This window comes from Protobothrops mucrosquamatus, unplaced genomic scaffold (assembly GCF_001527695.2).
Source record: "Protobothrops mucrosquamatus isolate PMUCROS unplaced genomic scaffold, P.Mucros_1.0 scaffold4393, whole genome shotgun sequence".
Lineage (NCBI taxonomy): Eukaryota > Metazoa > Chordata > Lepidosauria > Squamata > Viperidae > Protobothrops > Protobothrops mucrosquamatus.
In genome coordinates this window covers 80,789-101,164 of record NW_015390306.1, presented here as the reverse complement: position 1 = coordinate 101,164, position 20,376 = coordinate 80,789, and the positions used below count along the sequence as shown (strand labels likewise).

The 20,376-nt window shown below is 43.2% G+C and overlaps 1 protein-coding gene across 1 annotated transcript in view; it reads left to right on the top strand.

Annotated features, from left to right (window-relative positions):
• The window catches only part of PFAS (phosphoribosylformylglycinamidine synthase), a 54,072-nt gene that overhangs the window by 22,104 nt on the left and 11,592 nt on the right, over nucleotides 1–20,376 (top strand). The window contains exons 12-22 of the mRNA XM_015828312.1: nucleotides 5,600–5,756; nucleotides 7,414–7,475; nucleotides 7,866–8,027; nucleotides 10,147–10,272; nucleotides 11,580–11,711; nucleotides 12,417–12,647; nucleotides 14,017–14,197; nucleotides 14,335–14,418; nucleotides 15,517–15,672; nucleotides 17,585–17,704; nucleotides 17,807–17,952. Of these exons, the coding sequence (XP_015683798.1) occupies nucleotides 5,600–5,756; nucleotides 7,414–7,475; nucleotides 7,866–8,027; nucleotides 10,147–10,272; nucleotides 11,580–11,711; nucleotides 12,417–12,647; nucleotides 14,017–14,197; nucleotides 14,335–14,418; nucleotides 15,517–15,672; nucleotides 17,585–17,704; nucleotides 17,807–17,952 (1,557 nt within the window). The remainder of the gene's footprint in view (nucleotides 1–5,599; nucleotides 5,757–7,413; nucleotides 7,476–7,865; nucleotides 8,028–10,146; nucleotides 10,273–11,579; nucleotides 11,712–12,416; nucleotides 12,648–14,016; nucleotides 14,198–14,334; nucleotides 14,419–15,516; nucleotides 15,673–17,584; nucleotides 17,705–17,806; nucleotides 17,953–20,376) is intronic.

Genomic DNA, 20,376 nt, shown 5'->3' with positions numbered 1-20,376 from the left:
ACCCAAACTAGGTAACATCATCAGTAAAAGAAGGGAGTGGGGTTTGTGGAAAGGAGGAGGAGGAAGACAGTGGGGTCCCTGATGCTCTCAGCTTGGTTGTTTTGTTGCCCAAACCAGGTAACCTCATGAGTTTCATTACCCAAACTAGATAACATCACAAGTGCCAATGCAGTGCTGTGTTAGTGACTAGCACTGATGAGGTTACCAAGTTTGACTAATGAAACGTCTGCAAGAAAACAAAACAAGCTCAAGAACACCAAGGACCCCTCATTTCCAATCTGAGCTACAAATATCCTCCTTTATCGTTTGCAGGTCTCATTGTTTGCAATTTCTCTTTCCCTTCTAGGCGTTGCTCCATTCAGTGGTGCCACCACTGGGACCGGTGGGAGAATCCGGGATGTTCAGTGTACAGGTCGTGGGGCTCACGTAATTGCTGGAACTGCCGGATACAGCTTTGGCAATTTACACATTCCAGGTGAGTGTCTCAAAGGTGCTTTTTCAAAAGGCAACTGAACTTCCTTTGTTTTTCCTTGAAGGCGTTTCGCTTCTCATCCAAGAAGCTTCTTCAATTCTGACTGAGTGGTGGGGAATGGAAGGATTCATATTCCTTGCAGTTGTAAAACTGGGTCAGGCAGATAAACTCAATAGAAATGATTGCAAAACAGATAAATATGTATTCAGAGGAAATACTTGCATTTGTGTTGGTTTCTTCTGGACAATACATCTCTGTTCATTCCCATAGGTGAGAAATTAATGCTTTTTCCATACCACTTCTACATCGTGAATTGGGGTCATTGGAGACATGCCGGTGACCCCATGCTTTCTGAGACAAAGAGATTCCAAACTGGCTTGTGTCCAGGAAATCCTGTGTTGAGCTCAGTAACTCCTCCCACATACCTGATAACATGAGATAGCTGACTAGCTAAACTACATTTCCCATAAGCCATCTCTTAAGGAGACAGCACTTAACCCAATAAATGCCAACATTCTAACATACAGAACTACATGGTCCAGAACACTCCCCGCTTGGAAATTTAAATTTCCACTACTAACTAACTGAAACAAGCAAAAAAGACATAACATTAAGGCATGCAATTCTCATTGTTAACTAACCAGTGACTAAATAGGCAAAAATATGGTATCAAAACATGCATAACTATAAGGTAAATATAAACATGCACAATTATAACGGAAATAAGCAAGTGTTACATCAAACAATGCATAAACACAATACATAGTTTGAGGTTTGATCTTCTAGTTCAATCTTCATCAGCAACGGGACCAAATCATTAGTGCTCTCTCTGAGAGTCAATTGAGGCCACTTGGAGGCCACTCAACTACTCTCAGAAAGAGTACTAACAACCAGACGACTGCAAGGAATATTAAAAACAGGTGCAAGAAAGGTGATCTGAATGTTACTTAGCTCTGGAAAAGAAATAATTCTGTTTTACATCTGCCTTTTAGGATATACCTTACCTTGGGAAGATGCATCTTTCGTGTACCCTGATAATTTTGCACGGCCTGTGGAAATAGCCATTGGTGCCAGCGATGGAGCTTCGGACTACGGCAACAAATTTGGGGAACCTGTGCTGGCAGGTGAGCTTGATGGTGGCTTGCTACTGAGATCCAAACGGAAGTGTGTTTGAAGTTGTGATTTGTTTAGTGAAAAGATGCTGGCTGCTGACGCATGGGAAGGGGCAGAGGAACTAGAATAGTTTTTGTCAACTTCGATGGCTTGAAGATGCATGGACTTCAACTCCCAGAATTCATTTGAAGTCCACACATCTTCAAGCCACCAAGGTTGGGCTGGCTGGGGAATTCTGGGAGTTGAAGTCCACACATCTTCAAGCCACCAAGGTTGGGCTGGCTGGAGATTCTGGGAGTTGAAGTCCACCCATCTTCAAGCCACCATGGTTGGGCTGGCTGGGGAATTCTGGGAGTTGAAGTTCACGCATCTTCAAGCCACCAAAGTTGGGCTGGCTGGGGATTCTGGGAGTTGAAGACCATGCACCTTCAACCCGCCATGGTTGGGAAACACTGAACTAGAGGGATGTGCAAGATTGCGTGGGAAAGGGCAATTGTTTAAATTCAACCGTCTTCCTTGGGCTAGGGTTCGCACGCTCTTTCGGAATGCGCCTGGGAGACGGTGAGCGGCATGAGTGGATCAAGCCCATCATGTTCAGTGCAGGCATTGGAGCAATTGAAGACACACATGTGCGCAAGGAAACGCCTCAGCCCGGTAAGGATTCGTCGGGATTGTAGCGTATTGTATCCCAAATCCTACAGTAGTACTCAACTTACAGCAGTTTGTTTAGTGACCGTTCAAAGTTATAGCGGCGCTGAAAGAAGTGACGTACGATCATTTTTCACACTTAATGACCATTGCAGCATCCCCATGGTCAAAATCCAGACACTTGGCCACCGATTCATATTTATTTTTATTTTTTTTAAGACAAGTTTTATTGGTTTTTTGATTTTTAAAACAAAGTACTCAAGACACACCGTGGTGTTAGGGTGGTCAAACATCCGCAGACAAAACATATATACATAATTCAATCAATACATCAAATATTCCCTCTCTTTTTCCCTTAAGTAACGTATTTTATTTAAAATAATCCAATTCTAGCTTAAATTTATTCAACCTAAACCTGTTTTTAAAACTTTATAAATTTACACTACCTTAATCAAAATAACTTTAAGTACAAACATTGTCAGTTCGGGTATCCCTTCCAAATATATTCTAATTCCTTAATTTTATCATAGATCTTATTTATTTCTTCTTCCACGAATATCCCTTATTTAAAATAAAATATTAATCTATCCTATACGTATCTAATCCATCCATCAATCAATCTCTTTAAACTGACAAAATAAAGTCCAGCCTTAAATCATTTCAATCCTTTTGACAGAATTCAAATTTCATCCAGTTAATTTTCCTAACTAATAACTCATAACTAAACAACCGATTCATATTTATGACGGTTGCAGTGTCCTGGGGTCACGTCCCCTTTTGCAACCTCCTGACAAGCAAAGTCAATGGGGAAGCCAGATGCACTTGCTAACTTAATAACTGCAGGGATTCATTTAACAACTGTGGCGAGAAAAGTGATACAGTGGGGCAAAACTCACATAAGAAATGTTTTCCTTAGTAACAGAAATTGGGGGCTCAGTTGTGCTCGTAAGTCAAGGACTCCCTATTCCAGCTAGTGTCAGAAATTCACTCTGTGTCTATGGAGATTCTCAGCCATCCAGGTCATGGTTGTCTCAAAGGTGCTTTTTTCAGGAGGCAACTGAACTTTTCTTGTTTTTCTTTGAAGACGTTTCGCTTCTCATCCAAGAAGCTTCTTCGGCTCTGGCTGGATGGTGGGGAATGGAAGGATTTATACTCCTTGCAGACAGCTGCATTCTTTTAGAGCAGACATGTCAAACACAAGACCCGGGGGGGCCGGATGCGGCCCGCAAAGTGGTTTCATGTGGCCATCCTGGAAACAGTGAGGGAATGGCCCCCGCTGCCTTGGCCCTGGCCCAGGCCATCCAGGAACCAATGTACAATTTTGTGGTGGCCATCTATGCTGAAACGCATTCAGTCTGAGCTCCACAAGGCCGTCTGGAAACAGCGAGGAACCAGCCCCTGCCGCGTCGGCCCCGTCCCCTGGGTGCATGCTGGGGAGGTGTCACCCTTTGTGAGGAATGAAGGAATGCACCATCGCCTGGAAGTGGCCAGCCAATGGCCCTGGCCTACTTCACATATCCGGCTTGATGGGCTCCGGGGGAGAGGTTTCGGAAGGCAGTGGGGCGCTCTCCTCACAGCGCCAAGAGGCTGAGCCCCCACAGGCACCCTTGCCGCAAACGATGTAGAGCTAGCCATGCCCACCCAGTAGGCCGCACCCACCCTGGCCACACCCACCTGTCCCCCCCCCCGAGGGCAACCGCAATGCTGATGCGGCCCTCAATGAAATTGAGTTTGACACCTCTGTTTTAGAGAGGCGTTGAGGCCACTTGGAGGTTTACCTGTGTCCTCAAGATCACCTGAGTAGTGCTAATGCAGGGGTAGTCAACCTTGGCTTTTTTATGACTCGTGGAGTTCAACTCCCAGAATTCCTGAGCCAGCTGGGAATTGAAGTCCACGAGTCATAAAAGAGCCAAGGTTGACTACCCCTGTGCTAATGGGTGTGGAGCCTTCTTGGCTGCAGGATGTTTTCTGCCCCGGGTGCCTTCGCCGTTGAAGACAGGCTGTTGGGGAGGAGTCCGTGTTGTCTGCCTCTCAAACTGAAGCGCAAATGGTTCCTGTGGTCTGCAGTGTTTTCTGGAAATCCGTTCATCCTCCCGCACCCTTCGAAGGGCGTTCGTCCCAAAGTGCATCGCTAAATGCCGATGGCGATTCTCAGTCATCCCGGTGGTGGTTGTCCCAAAAGCTGCTTTTTCCAGAGGCAACTGGACTTTTTTTGAAGATGTTTCGCTTCTTATCCAAGAAGCTTCTTCGGCTCTGAGGTCGTTCTGTGGTTTAACCGCTGCTTTTCCTTTCCTTTTCCAGGGATGGATGTGGTGAAGGTTGGAGGCCCCGTCTACCGAATTGGTGTGGGAGGAGGAGCTGCGTCTTCCATCCAGGTAACACGAGAAGAGGATTTTTCTCCTCTGTTCTAGATGTCTCTCAGCAACTTTCGTTTAAGAAAGCAGGGATAAGAAAAGGCTAATCGCCCTTCTTGTACTTCTGGACCCTGGGTGGCAAAGCTACAGGTAGCTCTCCCTCACAGCCTGGCCCGTTTAACGACCATTCGAAGTTATGACCTGTTTAAAAAAAAAACTTGCTTTGTGAGCAAACTTCGCAACCGCAATCCCCCACAATCCTCCGGGCATTTGTAGACTTGGCTCCTGGCAAGCAGAGTCAGTGGTGAAGCCGGCAGTAAAATCGCAAATGGCTGTGGTGTGACGTCTCGTTTAATGACCATGGTGATTCACTTAACGACCTAAGGGGAAGTGATACCATAAGCCTGCTCACCAGTGTAGTACTGAGCGAGTTGCTGACGTCACTAAGGGGTGACTTCCCCTTCACTGAAATATTCGGACAACTCTAGTACACTACAGAGTAAATCACTGGTACCACTAAGAGAATTACTGGTTTCCCCTTCACTAAAGTATTTGGGTAGTACCAGTCCACTCCGGACTGAATTGTTGACGTCACTAATCGAATTCGACTGAAGGGGAAGTGATGTCATAAGCCTATTGAGATTATATGCTGCCTCATTTAATAACCACAGTGATTTACTTAATGACCGAAGGGAAAATGAATGTCCTAAGCCCATCACGGTTGCATGTCTTGCTTATTGACTGCAGTGATTTGCTTAATGATCGAAGGGGAAGTAATATCGTAAGCCTGTTGTGGTCATGTGATGTCTTACTTAGTGACCTTGGTCGTTCATTTAACAATCAGAAGGGAAGTGCTGCCATAAGCCTATTGCAGTCACAGGATTTTCTGCTTAGTGACTGCAGCCCTTATAGCAAGACAGTTGCTAGGCTGGATTGTGGTTGCTTAGTGATTGTGATTGCTAAGCACTCTTCCCATTGTAGCTCTGCCACAATCTCCCCCCTGCGCGTTTAGGTGCAAGGTGACAACGCCAGTGAGCTGGATTTTGGGGCCGTGCAACGTGGTGATGCCGAGATGGAACAGAAGATGAACCGGGTGCTTCGGGGTTGCGTGGAGAGTGGAGAGAACAACCCCATCTGCAGTTTGCACGACCAGGGAGCCGGAGGCAACGGTGAGCACGGGAGGAGAGAGGGCACTGGGCTGCGCCAGCTATCGCAAACCATGGATTCGCTTAACGATGGCAGCATTTGCTTTATGACCGCTGCAAAAAAAGGTTGTAAAATCAGGTCCGGTCATGTGGTGATCCGCTTTACAACCATCATGTCTTAGGGCTCAATTATGGTCATAACTCAAGGACTACCTGTAAGGACAAACCGCAGAATATTTTATTATTTTATATTTTATTTTATTTTATTTTATTTTATTTATTTTATTTTATTATTTTATTTTATTTTATTATTTTATTTTATTTTATTTTATTTTATTTTATTTTATTTTATTTTATTTTATTTTATTTTATTATTTTATTTTATTATTTTATTTTATTTTATTTTATTATTATTTCATTTATTTCATTTATTCTATTTTATTTTATTTTATTTATTTTATTTTATTTTTACTTTATTTTATTTTTTTATTTTATTTTATATTTCATTTCATTTCATTTTATTATTTTATTTTGCCTTATTTTATTTTGTTTTTTATTTTATTTTATTTATTTTATTTTATTTTTACTTTATTTTATTTTATTTTATATTTTATTTTATATTTCATTTTATTTTATTTTACCTTATTTTATTTTGTTTTTTATTTTATTTTATATTTTATATTTATTTTATATTTTATATTTTATTTTATTATTTTATATTTTATTTTATATTTTATTTTATTTCATTATTTTATTTCATTTCATTTTATTATTTTATTTTATTTTGCTTTACTTTATTTTATATTTTATTTTATATTTTATTTTATTTTATATTTTATTTTATTTTATTATTTTATTATTTTATTATTTTATTTTATTATTTTATTATTTTATTATTTTATTATTTTATTTTATATTTTATTTTATTGAAATTTTTTTGCTGCCCATTTCATGTCCAATGATTCTGGGTGGCTTACAACATAAAAGCATTAAAATCATCAGTTATAAAAGTTATTAAAGTAAGTAGCAGTGTCAATGCAAACAGTAATGGCTTGGTTACCTGGAAGTGATCGTAGCTTGTTTGGAGAGACTGAACTGGTACTGGACTACATTTCTCACCATCCATTGCCAGCGCCCTAGCCACTGGAGCTGATGGGAGATGAAATATAAGACGAGATGGAGAGCGCCAGCTTAAGTTTCCTATCCTCCCTTGGGTGATTAAAATTAAAATGTCACGCTCTCAGTGTCACGTCAGGCCGATGTTCTTAGGGCCTAAGGTGAGGGGGAGATGTGTGGCCCTCAGACATTGTATTTAATACGCGATAGCAGTCCAAAGAAACACATTTACAACCGAGTGAATGAAAAGTCATTGACAAGATATGCAAAATCTATTCTTCTGAGAAGCGCTGAATTGGCTGTTTTGGGGGGCAATCTGATAGTTCCTCCTCTCTGAAGATTCACTTCTGTAAAACCTCTGGATCCATGATCCATGTGATCTAGATTCTAGAACATTTCAGTTTTATACGGAGTTTTACATTCCTGGAGCCCTAAAGTTTGCGCATCCCTCATTGTGAATTTCTGGTCTCTACAAGAGATGCCTGGGAGAATTACAACAGCTGATCCCTCCAAGAATTTTGAGATGTTTCCGGAGTGTTCTAAATAACTTTCTCTTTTCATTTAGGGAATGTCTTGAAGGAGCTGAGCGAACCAGCAGGAGCTACTATCTATGCGAGCCGTTTCCAGGTGTGTCTTTGCTCAAGCCTTGGCTCTTTTATGACTTGTGGACTTCAACTCCCAGAATTCCTGAGCCAGCATGGCTCAGCTTGGAAACTCTCCCTTTCCCCTCAGCATGGCTGGCTGAGGAATTCTGGGAGTTGAAGTCCACGAGTCATAAAAGAGCCAAGGTTGCCTACCCCTTGGTGTACGTCAGGGGTAGGCAACCTTGGCTCTTTTATGACTCGTGGACTTCAACTCCCAGAATTCCTGAGAAAAGAGCCAAGGTTGCCTACCCCTGATCTACCCTGATCCTCAATATATGTTATAAATATTTCCACTCCAACCACAGCACTGAAGAAATGGTTTTTTTTTCCAAAATAAATCTCAATCTCTCTCTCTCTCTCATTCGTTTCCTAGCTGGGAGATCCCACTTTGAGTGTTCTGGAAATCTGGGGGGCCGAGTACCAAGAATCGAACGCTCTCCTGCTTCAACCCCGCCGAGCTGATTTTCTGCAACGCCTGGCTTCCCGCGAAAGATGCCCCGTTGACTTCGTTGGCAAAATTACGGGCGACGGAAAGGTAGGAGAGAAATCGGCCTTGACGGTGGAGGAACATTAATCTACAAGTAGTTCTCGACTTACGATCATAATTGAGCCCCAGATTTGTGTGGCTAAGCGAGACATTTGCCAAGTGACATTTCACCCCATTTTATGACCTTTCTTGCCACAGTCGTTAAGCGAATCCTTGCAGTTGTTAAGTTAGTAACACAGTTGTTAAGTGAATCTGGCTTCCCCATTGATTTTACCTGTCAGAAAGTCGCAAAAGTTGATTACAATGGTGACTGGGGAATTCTGGGAATTGAAGTTTAATGAAGAGAAGGACGAGGGGGGACGTGATAGCAGTGTTCCAATATCTCAGGGGCTGCCACAAAGAAGAGGGAGTCAAGCTATTCTCCAAGGTGCCTGAAGGCAGGACGAGAAGCAACGGATGGAAACTAATCAAGAAGAGAAGCAACCTAGAACTAAGGAGAAACTTCCTGACAGTGAGAACAATTAACCAGTGGAACAACCTGCCTCCAGAACTGGTGAATGCTCCAACACTGGAAGTTTTTAAGAAGAGACTGGACAGCCATTTGTCCGAAATGGTATAGGGTTTTCCTGCCTGAGCAGGGGGTTGGACTAGATGACCTCCAAGGTCCCTTCCAACTTTTATTATTATTATTATTATAAGTCCACAGGACTTAAATAATCTTAAAAAAAGGTTAAAATCATGGCAGTTAGAACAAACTGTGTTTCAGTTGCCATGATGTTAACCTTTTTTGGGATACAAGCAGTCCTTGACTTACAATAGTTCATTTAGTGACTGTTCAAAGTTACAGCGGCACTGAAAAAAAGTGACTTCTGACCATTTTTCACAATTATGACCATTGCAGCAGCCCCAGGGTCACGTGATTTATATTTGGATGTTTGACAACTGATTCACATTTATGACGGTTGCAGTGTCCTGGGGTCACGTAATCCCCTTTTGCGACCTTCTGACAAGCAAAGTGAATGGGGAAACCAGATTCACTTAACAACCGTGTTTCTAATTTAACGACTGCAGGGATTTAGTTAACAAATCGGGCAAGAACAGTCGTAAAATGTGGTAAATGTCACACCTAACCTCTGTCTCGCTTAACAACATAGATTTTGGGCTCAGTTTTGGTCTTAAGTTGAGGACTCCCTATACTTTTGGCCTGGATGATTGAGTTTTTCATTGATACACAAGACTGAAAATCGTCAAGTTTGGAGACCCCGGCTTAGTTTATTGGGGAATCCCATCTGTGGTGGCTTGTAAATCCTGCATTATATACTGCATCCAGTTTTGGTCACCACGATGTAAAAAAGATGTTGAGACTCTGGAAAGAGTACAGAGAAGAGCAACAAAGATGATTAGGGGACTGGAGGCTAAAACATATGAGGAACGGTTGCTGGAATTGGGTATGTCTAGTTTAACGAAGAGAAGGACGAGGGGGGACATGATAGCAGCCTTCCAGTATCTCAGGGGCTGCCCCAAAGAAGAGGGAGTCAAGCTATTCTCCAAAGCACCTGAAGGCAGGACAAGAAGCAACGGGTGGAAACTAACCAAAGAGAGAAGCAACCTAGAACTAAGGAGAAACTTCCTGACGGTTAGAACAATTAACCAGTGGAACAACCTGCCTCCAGAAGCGGTGAATGCGCCAACACGGGAAGTTTTTAAGAAGAAACTGGACAGCCATTTGTCCGAAATGGTATAGGGTTACCTGCCTGAGCAGGGGGTTGGACTTGATGACCTGCAAGGTCCCTTCCAACTAATAATAATAATAATAATAATAATAATAATAATAATAATAATAATAATAATAATAATAATAATAATAATAATAATAATAATAATAATAATAATAATAATAATAATTTCAGGGCCCTAAGAGGATCAAATCATGGATGGATTGTTGAATAAATCCTACTTAAGCAACTAAAGCTTGGCCTAGTGCAGGGGTAGGCAACCTTGGCTCTTTTATGACTCGTGGACTTCAATTCCCAGAATTCCTGAGCCAGCTATGCTGGCTCAGGAATTCTGGGAGTTGAAGTCCACGAGTCATAAAAGAGCCAAGGTTGCCTACCCATAGCCTAATGTGTGAATCTGCTTTGAAGTTGCCTCTTCTTCTTCTTGACAGATTGTGCTAGTGGATGACACAAAATCTCCGGCAAGTACGGCAGAGGTGGATAAAAGAGATACAGGAGAAAGAGACACACCTGTTAATTTGAACCTGGAATGGGTCCTTGGGAAGATGCCACGCAAGGTATGGAAGGGCATGAATGAACAAATAAACAACCCGACTAAGATTCACCAAGGATGCTGTACACAGAGTTACACAATCCTACTTGAGGCCAAATTGTGAGCAAGTTCAGGAATTTCTTAAATTTGGAGAAGGGTTCATATGTATAGGTAGTCCTTGTCTTAGGATCACAATTGAGCTCAGAATTTCTGTGGCTAAGCGAGACAGTTGTTAAGTGAGAGTTTTGCCCCATTTTACAACCGTTCTTGCCACAACTGAATCACTACAGCTGTTAAGTTAGTAACATACATAACTTACAAGCATTCATTTAGCGACCGTTTGAAGTTGAAAAAAGGGATTTATGTCCGGTCTTTGCATTTAATGACCATGGTTTTGTGATTTTTCCCAGCCAGCTTCCAAAGAGTCAGTGGGGAGGGGAGCTGGATTCACTTAATGACCATATGATTCACTTAATAACTGCAGTGATTTATTTAACAACCGTGGCAAAAAACATTCTAAAATCGGGCACAATTTACTTAGCTATCTTGCCTCGCAACATAAATTCTGGTTGTGATTGTGGTCATAACTCGAGACTACCTGTATTTGCTGCTGCGTCCTTTAATTCAGAGAGACTGATCAGATTGTGGCTCTCCAAATGTTGCAGAACTTCTCTTCCTCTGCTCCTTCACCATCAGCCCTGCCAGGTTGGAACAGAGAGGACTATCACTGATTTTAGAAATGTTTTTAAAGAAAAAAATAATGTTTCAAAATGGATGTTAAAAAATGGGTTCTTTTCCCCTTTAAGGTTAAGGAATCTGAAAGAATATAGTGAATTTTGTTAACATAAATGAAGATAGTCTGTATTGATTGATAAGTGCAAACAGAAATATATATTATTTCCCACAGCAAGGGGGGGGGGGAAGCAGAGATGGTTAAATTGATTGCTTTATCCAAAGAAGAGAATCTGCCTAATTTTGTTTCTATTTGGAAATTGCTCCTGGATTTGGTGCTTGTGATGGGGAAAAAAGGAACTTTGATTCTAGTTTTGCTGATTAGATAGGTTTCTTGTTATAGAAATGGCTAGTATATGCTGCTATGTAAAAGTAAAAAGTTGAGGCGGGAATCTTGCTATCTTCTACTGTTGTTTTTTTCTTTTTCCCTTTTTCCCTCACAAATTTTCTTTTTCCTTTTTCCTTCCCCTAATTTCCTATTATTGTTTGATTTTCCTTTGATATCCTGATAAACTAATAAAATTGATAAACTTAAAAAAGAAGAACAGAGCAGAATATTTCAACAATGTTAATAATATTATGTTTTTATTCCCCCCCCAGGAATTTGTTTTGAACCGCATAAACCGAGCCCTTCGCCCTCTGGATCTTCCTAAGGCCCTGAGCGTGCTGGACGCCCTTCAACTGGTCCTGAAGCTCCCGGCAGTGGCTAGTAAACGTTACCTAACAAATAAGGTAACTTTCTGGGTTAGATTGGGCTTTTTTGGGTTGGGTTGCCTATATAGACCCTTTGCGAAGCTTTAAGAGCTCTGCCTTTTTTTGAGATGCTTTTCCAACTTCCCAGGGTAGCCTATAGCAGTGGTGGCGAACCTATGGCACGGGTGCCAGAGGCGGCACTCAGAGCCCTCTCTGTGGGCACGCGCGCCGTCGCCCCAGTCCTAGGCCTTCAGCTGGGTTTTATAAAACCTTTTCGCTTTAGGCCTCCGCCGCCATGTGCCAAAAAAAAAAAAGGTTCAATCAATCAGTCAATTTCAACTTCTCGTGGGAAAAAAAAAGATCTTGCAAAGTTGGAATTGATTGAACTTTTTAGTCCCACCCAGTCTGCCGTTACCACAGCAGCCACGCCCACCTAATGGGCCATGCCCACCCAATGGGCCACGCCCACCCGGCACCCGACGATGCATAAGTGGGTTTTGGGTTGCAGTTCGGGCACTCGGTCTCTAAAAGGTTTGCCATCACTGTCCTATAGCCTTAGGATTTCCTTGTGGTCTCCAGTCCACAGACCACCAACTCTATATCTGCTTAGTTAATTTTTTTTAAATCACCTAGGAACCTGCTATGACACCTAGATGCAGAAATGATTTATATATTGATTTTTTTTTCTGCTGATTTAATCCCATCTCTTTTTCTTTTTTTCTGTTTCCTCTTTCCCTGCCATAGGTTGATCGTTCGGTGACAGGGCTGGTGGCCCAGCAACAGTGCGTCGGTCCCCTCCACACACCCCTGGCGGATGTAGCCGTGGTGGCCCTTTCCCCCTTTGAAACGGTGGGAGGAGCCACTGCTCTTGGGGAGCAGCCAATCAAAGGGCTTATAAATCCTTCAGCTGGCGCCCGATTGGCCGTGGGAGAAGCCCTCACCAATCTGGTCTTTGCGCGTGTCACCGATCTGAAGGTAAGCCCCGCCTTCTTCAGTCTTTGCAAATGTGTGCCCATCCCCACCCTCGCTTGTGTTCCAGTTTGTCAGGGACTCAGGGAGGGGCCAAGAGAGGAAGTGACATCACAGACAGCATGACATCATCTTACATGGCATCATGCAATGATGTCATTGTGACTTGTTCCAGATATCTGTAGCTCAGGGGTGTCAAATTGCTTAAGGCAGGGATAGGCAACCTCGGCTCTTTTATGACTCATGGACTTCAACTCCCAGAATTCCTGAGTCAGCTATGCTGACTCAGGAATTCTGGGAGTTGAAGTCCATGAGTCATAAAAGAGCCGAGGTTGCCTACCCCTGGCTTAAGGTAACCATGCTGGCTGATTAAGGGAAAGAGAAAAAAAATCCTCAAATTGAAAGAACTAAAAAACCCAGAACTGATCAATTTCTATATTTAGGATCCACCAAAATTTCACAGCACAAGGGGAAGGTTTTTCTGTTCTCCAGAAACTTTCCTTAGGATTAAAAAACCCAGCTAAATACTTCAGTGCTGATATACAGTATGTATTGTGGTTTAAAAATGAAGACTGAAATAATGAGGTTTCTGGATCAAAAGAAAGGACTAAAGCTTTACTTCTGCAGTAATTATAATTTAATGATTTTGATTTTGATAATTGCACAGCAATGTCCTAGTTGGGAGGTGCTATCGCCGTACCATAATTTTTCATGGATGCCCAGTTATTAGCATTAAGTTTTTCCAGTTTGCAATAAGGAAGAGGTCTCTGATAAAGATAGGCAGACTCATTTACTATAGCACGGAGGAGTGAAACATATCTTATGTCTACAAAAGATAGATAATATTCAGAAGAGGCTTATAATAATCACTCTCAATAAAAGGAATTTTACGCTTTCTGGTCTAATTTAGTGAAGCAGAGAATGCTCTAATTAAGGCATAAGAAAGCATCTCCTTGCTGGGGAGTAAAATGGCAGCTTCCCATAGGTGCAAATATATTTTCCCTTGTTTAGTATTTTCTCTCTTCTTTTTTCTCAATGCCGTGTTCTTCCCGGCTGTTTTCCTGGTTTGCAAATTCTCTTTTCCTTTGTGAGTTTCGGGTTAATCTCTGCACCGGAGTCAACCAGACTTCAGGTTAATCTCTGCACCAGAGTCACTGGTACAACTAAGCAATTTGCTTATCTCAATGCAGACTGTGAAGTCCAAATATTATATTTTCCCCTGTTCAGTGTTTTCTCTTCTCTTTTTTTTTCTGAATGCCGTGTTCGCCCTGGCTATTCTCCTGGTTTACAAATTCTCCTTTCCTTTGTGAGCCTCGGGTTATTCTCTGCACCGCAGTCATCGGTGCAACCAAGCAATTTGCTTGTCTCCATGCAGGATGTGAAGTGCAGCGGCAACTGGATGTGGCCAGCCAAGCTCCCAGGCGAGGGGGCGGCCCTGGCCGAAGCCTGCAGCGCCATGTGCTCCGTCATGGGAGAGTTGGGCGTGGCGGTGGATGGCGGGAAGGACTCGCTCAGCATGGCAGCCCGGGTTGGCACGGAAACGGTCAAGGCACCTGGTGAGGCCTGGGGCATCGTGAGCTAAGGCTGGGCCCACAGCTCCCCATCTCTGGGTTTGTGGTGGTGGAGTTATTCAACTTCACGGGTTTTTCCTCCTCATTCTTTGTTTTCATGATTGCATTCTTTGTTGCGCCAGGAACGCTGGTCATCTCAGCTTATGCTGTCTGTCCTGATATCACAGCCACCGTCACCCCTGACCTCAAATGCCCTGATGGGAAAGGTAAGGTAAAGAGTATTGAGAATGTCAAACATTGTTATTTGAAGGTAATCAATGTGATGAATTAAGAACTTTGATAGATACTTTGCTGTGATATTCTGTCAGTTCTACTTGAAGACTTCCTTCCTTCCTTCCTCCCTCCCTCTCTCCTTTCTTTCCTGATCCTTCCTTCCTTCCTTCCTTCCTTCCTTCCTTCCTTCCTTCCTTCCTTCCTTCCTTCCTTCCTTCCTTCCCTTTCTTTTTTTCTTTCTTTCTTTCTTTCTTTCTTTCTTCTTTCTCCTTCCTTCCTTCCTTCTCTTCCTTCCTTCCTTCCTTCCTTCCTTTCTTTCTTTTTTCTTTCTTTCTTTCTTCTTTCTTCTTTCTTTCTTTCTTTCTTTCACTCACTCACTCACTCACTCACTCACTCACTCACTCACTCACTCACTCATATAAATCCAAAAAAATGATAAATGATAATAGATGGGCTAAAAATTTTCAGACCTGTGATTTTAGGGGCTTTAGGGGACAAAAGCCTCCTTAAGATCTACCCAAACTAGGGGGAATTACAGAATTTTTTTAAAACAGAATTTTTCTTCCTTAAATCTTCCCACATCCTCTTCCATAAACATAGGTGTGAGGATTTCCACTCTGTTCCTCCTGGAGAGCTCTGGGGGATTCAAATAGAACAGCTTGCAGGCTGTTCACTCATGTTGTTCACTCCTATCCAGGGATTCATGATGAGAACCTGCAGAGCTAATTAAGAAAAAAAAAAGTTACTTCACAGTTGGGGCATTGACGTGGATCCCTGGCGCACAAATGTATAGAGCAGTCTTTTTCAACCTCTGCAACTTTAAGGTGCAATGGACTTCAGCTCCCAGAATTCTTCAGCCAACCTGCTGGCTGGGGAATTCTGGGAGTCGAAGTCCACACATCGTGAAATGGCTGAGGTTGAGAAACACTGGTGTAGAGAGAAGATAAAACACAGAGAGAGATGTTTTATTTTTATTTATTTATGTATTTATTAGATTTGTATGCCACCCATCTTGCCTAGAGGTGACTCTGGGCCACTTCACAAACGTTGCTGTTTCACAAATTTCTTCTTCCCGCCTTGGTGTTTTGTAGGGGCCTTGCTTCACGTGGCTGTGAGCCCTGACAAGCATCGTCTCGGGGGTAGCGTCCTGGCCCAGTGCTTTTCCCAACTGGGAGACGTTTCGCCAGACCTGGATGACCCTGCCACCCTTGTTTCATGTTTCCAAGTTACTCAGGATCTGTTAAGAGGTCAGCATCCTTCTCTTCTCTTTCTAACCTATTTTTGTAACATCCTGCTGGACAAAAAGGTCTCCGCCTTTGGGGGCATATGAGGTTGGTCTTCATAAAAACAATTCCTTGGGTCTTCCCCATTCTGTACAAGAGACAAGTTAGCCTATTATAAGCTGGGTAAATGGGATACATTTACATATATCTGCATGTTTTGGATACTTGACTTTGTCTTTGTTAGGGGCAAAGAGTAAGAAGATGTGAAGGGCATTGCATTTGACCTTTCAGTTCTTCCACTGGCTTTGCTCACGCAGATCCATATGGTCTAGAACAGGGCTTTTCAGCCTTTTCACCCATTGTACCACTTTTAGGATATGGCAACATCCGTGTACCACCAGTCGCCTAGCAAGGTGTCAAAAACTTGATGACCCCCCCCCCCAAAAAAAGGAAAAAAGTGATAAAGTACAGGTAGTCCTCGACTGACAACAGTTTGCTTAGGGACTGTTCGAAGATACAATGGCACTGAAAAAAGTGGCCCCCAAGCCACAGCCGAGCAAGACAGCGCCCAGCAGCGCTCTTCCTCCTGTCCGAGGTTTTCATTGTTGTGAGCATTTCTGTTAAGGATTGGCAGCAGGGGTGGGATGGGGGGTGTTTGGTTTTTATTCCCCCCGTCTGATGGGTGGTTGCAGCAGGTTTTAGTCACTTCACAAGACCCTGGGACACTGTGACCGTCATAAATATGAATCAGTTGCCAAGAATCTGAATGTAAATCACAAGACCCTGGAGATGCTGCAACATTCCAGCTGATCGGCGCTTCTTTGGGGCTCAGCAGAAGCGTCAGGATCAGTGCTGCTTTCCAGCTGATTGGTGTTTCTTCAAGGCTCAGCAGAAGCACCAGGATCAGCGCCGAGCTCCAGCTGGAGCCTGGCGCTGATCCTGGTGCTTCCACTGAGCCCTGACAGCCCCAAAGAAGCGCTGATCAGCTGGAAAGCGGCACTGATCTTGGCGCTTCCACTGAGCCCTGACAGCCCTGCAGCTCCAGCCACCTCTCGTTCAGGCTTGTGCGGTGCTACCACCGGTTCAGCTCATTCCCCTCCCCCACTACCACTTTTCTAGGATGGTCACGTACCACCTGCCAGGTGCCAATGTACCACAGGTGGTACCCGTACCACTGGTTGAAAAGCCCTGGTCTAGAACAGCAGTTCCCAAATTTTGGGACATCAGGGACCAGTTTCGTGGAGTTTTTTCCGTGTACTGGAGGGGGTGTGATTTCGTGTGCTTCCTGCATCCCGCAGATGGAGCTTCGCTTGTTTGCGTGGCCCGGTTTCTGGCATGCCGTGGACCGGTGACGGTCCACAGACCGGGGATTGGGGACCCCTGGTCTAGAAACATCATTCTTAAAAATGAAAATAAAACCTGCAGCTCCAAGAATGGTGGATATGGCTGCCCCAATAAGGGAACTATGGGATAACCACATCCAGGACAAGGTTTTTGCCCTGCAACAGAATAACAGAGCTGGAAGGGACCTTGGAGCTCTTCTAGTCCAGCCCGCAGCTCAAGTAGGAAACTCTATACCATTTCAGAAAAAAATGGCTGTCCAATCTTTTCTTTAAAACCTCCAGTGTTGGAGTATTCACAACTTCTGGAGTTGTTCCACTGATTAATTGTTCTAAGTGTCAGGAAATTTCTCCTTAGTTCTAGGTTGCTTCTCTCCTTGATTAATTTCCATCCGTTGCTTCTTGTCCTGCCTTCAGGCGCTTTGGAAAATAGGTTGACCCACCTTCTTCTTTGTGGCAGTCCCTGAGATATTGGAACACTGCTATCATGTCCACCCTATTCTCGCCTCCCTTTGATTCTCTTCTTTAAGTGAGTTGTATTCCACCGTAATCAAAAAATGTCCCATCAAGACTTTGGATGTTCTTTCCTCCCACAGGTTCTCTTCTTTCCTCTGGGCATGATGTGAGCGACGGGGGTCTCCTGACTTGTTTGTTGGAGATGGCCATTGCTGGGAATTGTGGTGCCCACATCGAACTTGTGGCTCCAGGGGTCCAGGGTGAGTAAACTGAGACGGCAGTGGGCATACGTGGACCAAGAGGTTTGCAGACAGGACAAGTAGGGTTCCCCATTATATTTTTGCTTTTCTTCTTTATCTTAGCTTTGGATGTGCTTTTCGCGGAGGAACTCGGATTGGTATTGGAAGTGCCCCGGGCTGCGGCAGCTGATGTCTGTGGCCGGTACCGGGAAGCGGGTGTGCGCTGTGTGCCTGTTGGCTACTCCGGTCCTCGTGGTCCAAATGCCATGGTAAATGCAGAGATTATTACATAGAAAAAAGGACTGGGAGTTATGGTATTAAAGAAGTGAAGATCGCCAGCAGAGATGGAATAGACCAGAAGAGCATGCTGGCTAGTATCTTTTTTTTTTTTTAATTTTTTTCCCCAAACTCTCCCCATACATATACCGTGATATTTATCAGATGTTAATATACATTCTTTTAACATTCTTATATATAAGATACTTTTAATGAAATAAATACATACACATGACTTTTGGTGTTGCTCGCCCATTTCCCCTTTCACTGCATCCATACTCCTTCTTCTCTACCTTCTTTCTCCCTTTCTTCTCTTTCTTCCCTACTTCCCTCTTCTTTCTCTCCTCTTCTCTTTCCTTCACCACTCTCTCCTCCAACCTTCCTACTTCCTTCTCTCCTCCTTTACTCTTTTCTCTCTCCTCTCCTTTCTTCCCTCTCATCCCTCTTCAGATACAATTCAGGGGTAATGTCCGAGCAACTCCTCTCTCCAAATTTCCCTATCTGTATTATATACAGTAAGATTAATTTTCTCTTACATTAATACTTCTGTTTATCTAACTTTCTCAGTATATACTTCTATAAATATTTATACAACCTCCAGTTATTCAATACTGTGCTGGCTAGTATCTAAGAAGTTCCAGATCCCCAACCCCCAAATTGGGTATAAGAAGGTATATTACCTTCTTTTATGAGTGCTCTTTGCTCATTGGTTGACCTGTTCAATTTTTTTATCTCTGAGATTGGTTGGGACTTTTTTGGCAGACGTTTCCTTACCAAAGTAGGCAACACCATCAGTGCTGGTAGGGAGTGGGATTTCCTCTCATTCTGCTCATGTTTACTGTTAACTTGTTTGGCAGTTCCTTGATTGGAGTATATCAGTGATGGCGAACCTTTTAGAGACTGAGTGCCCAAACTGCAACCCAAAACCCATTTATGCATCGTCGAGTGCCGGCTGGGTGTGGCCCATTGGCTGGGTGTGGCCCATTAGGTGGGCGTGGTCTATTGGGTGGGCATGGCCCATTGGGTGGGCTTGGCCCATTGGGTGGGTGTGGCCCATTGGGTGGGCTTGGCTGCGGTGTCAATGGCAGACTGGGTGGGACTAAAAAGTTCAATCAATCAATTCAAACTTTGCAAGGCCTTTTTTTTTCCCCACGAGAAGTTGAAATTGACTGATTGAACTTTTTTTTTTTTTTGCACACGGCGGCGGAGGCCTAAAGCGAAAAAGTTTTATAAAACCCAGCTGAAGGCCTAGGACTGGGGCGACGGCGCGTGTGCCCATAGAGAGGGCTCTGAGTGCCGCCTCTGGCACCCGTGCCATAGGTTCGCCACCACTGGAGTATATGCTCAGCTACATTTCCAATCAAGGAGTCGACAATATCCCGATGGAGAAACCGTGGGGGTTGGACTAGAAGACCTCCAAGGTCCCTTCCAACTCCGTTATTCTGTTATTCCATACCCTTGAACTATAGGTTAAATGATTTCTCCCTTTTCTAAGGATCTTCTCGCCTTGGGGAGATCTACTTAGTTACTTATGCAGAAATAAAAAGATCTACCATTTTAGGGGACAGGAGGCTAAACTATATGAAGAACGGTTGCAGGAACTGGGTATGGCTAGTCTAGTGAAGAGAAGGACCAGGGGTGACATGATAGCAGTGTTCCAATATTTGAGGGGCTGTCACAGAGAGGAGAGGAGGGTCAACCTATTTTCCAAAGTACCGGAAGGCCAGACAAGGAATAACGGATGGAAACTGATGGAGAGATTCAACCTAGAAATAAGGAGAAATTCCTATTCTATTCGATTCGATTCGATTCGATTCTATCCCATCCCATCCCATCCCATCCCATCCCATCCCATCCCATCCTATTCTATTCTATTCTATTCTGTCCCGTCCCGTCCCGTCCCGTTCTATTCTATTCTATTCTATTCTATTCTATTCTATTCTATTCTATTCTATTCTATTCTATTCTATTCTATTCTAATTTTCCATTCCATTCTCATCCATATTCTATTCTATTCTATTCTATTCTATTCTATTCTATTCTATTCTAATTTTCCACTCCATTCTCATCCATATTCTATTCTATTCTATTCTATTCTATTCTATTCTATTCTATTCTATTCTATTCTATTCTAATTTTCCATTCCATTCTCATCCATGTTCTATTCTATTCTATTCTATTCTATTCTATTCTATTCTATTCTATTCTATCCTATCCCATCCCACCCCACCCCACCCCACCCCACTCCACTCCACTCCACTCCATTCCATTCCATCCTATCCCATCCCATCCCACCCCACCCCACCCCATCCCATCCCATCCCATCCCATCCCATTCTATTCTATTCTATTCTATTCTATTCTATTCTATTCTATTCTATTCTATTCTATTCTATTCTATTCTTACCTTTCCAGCTT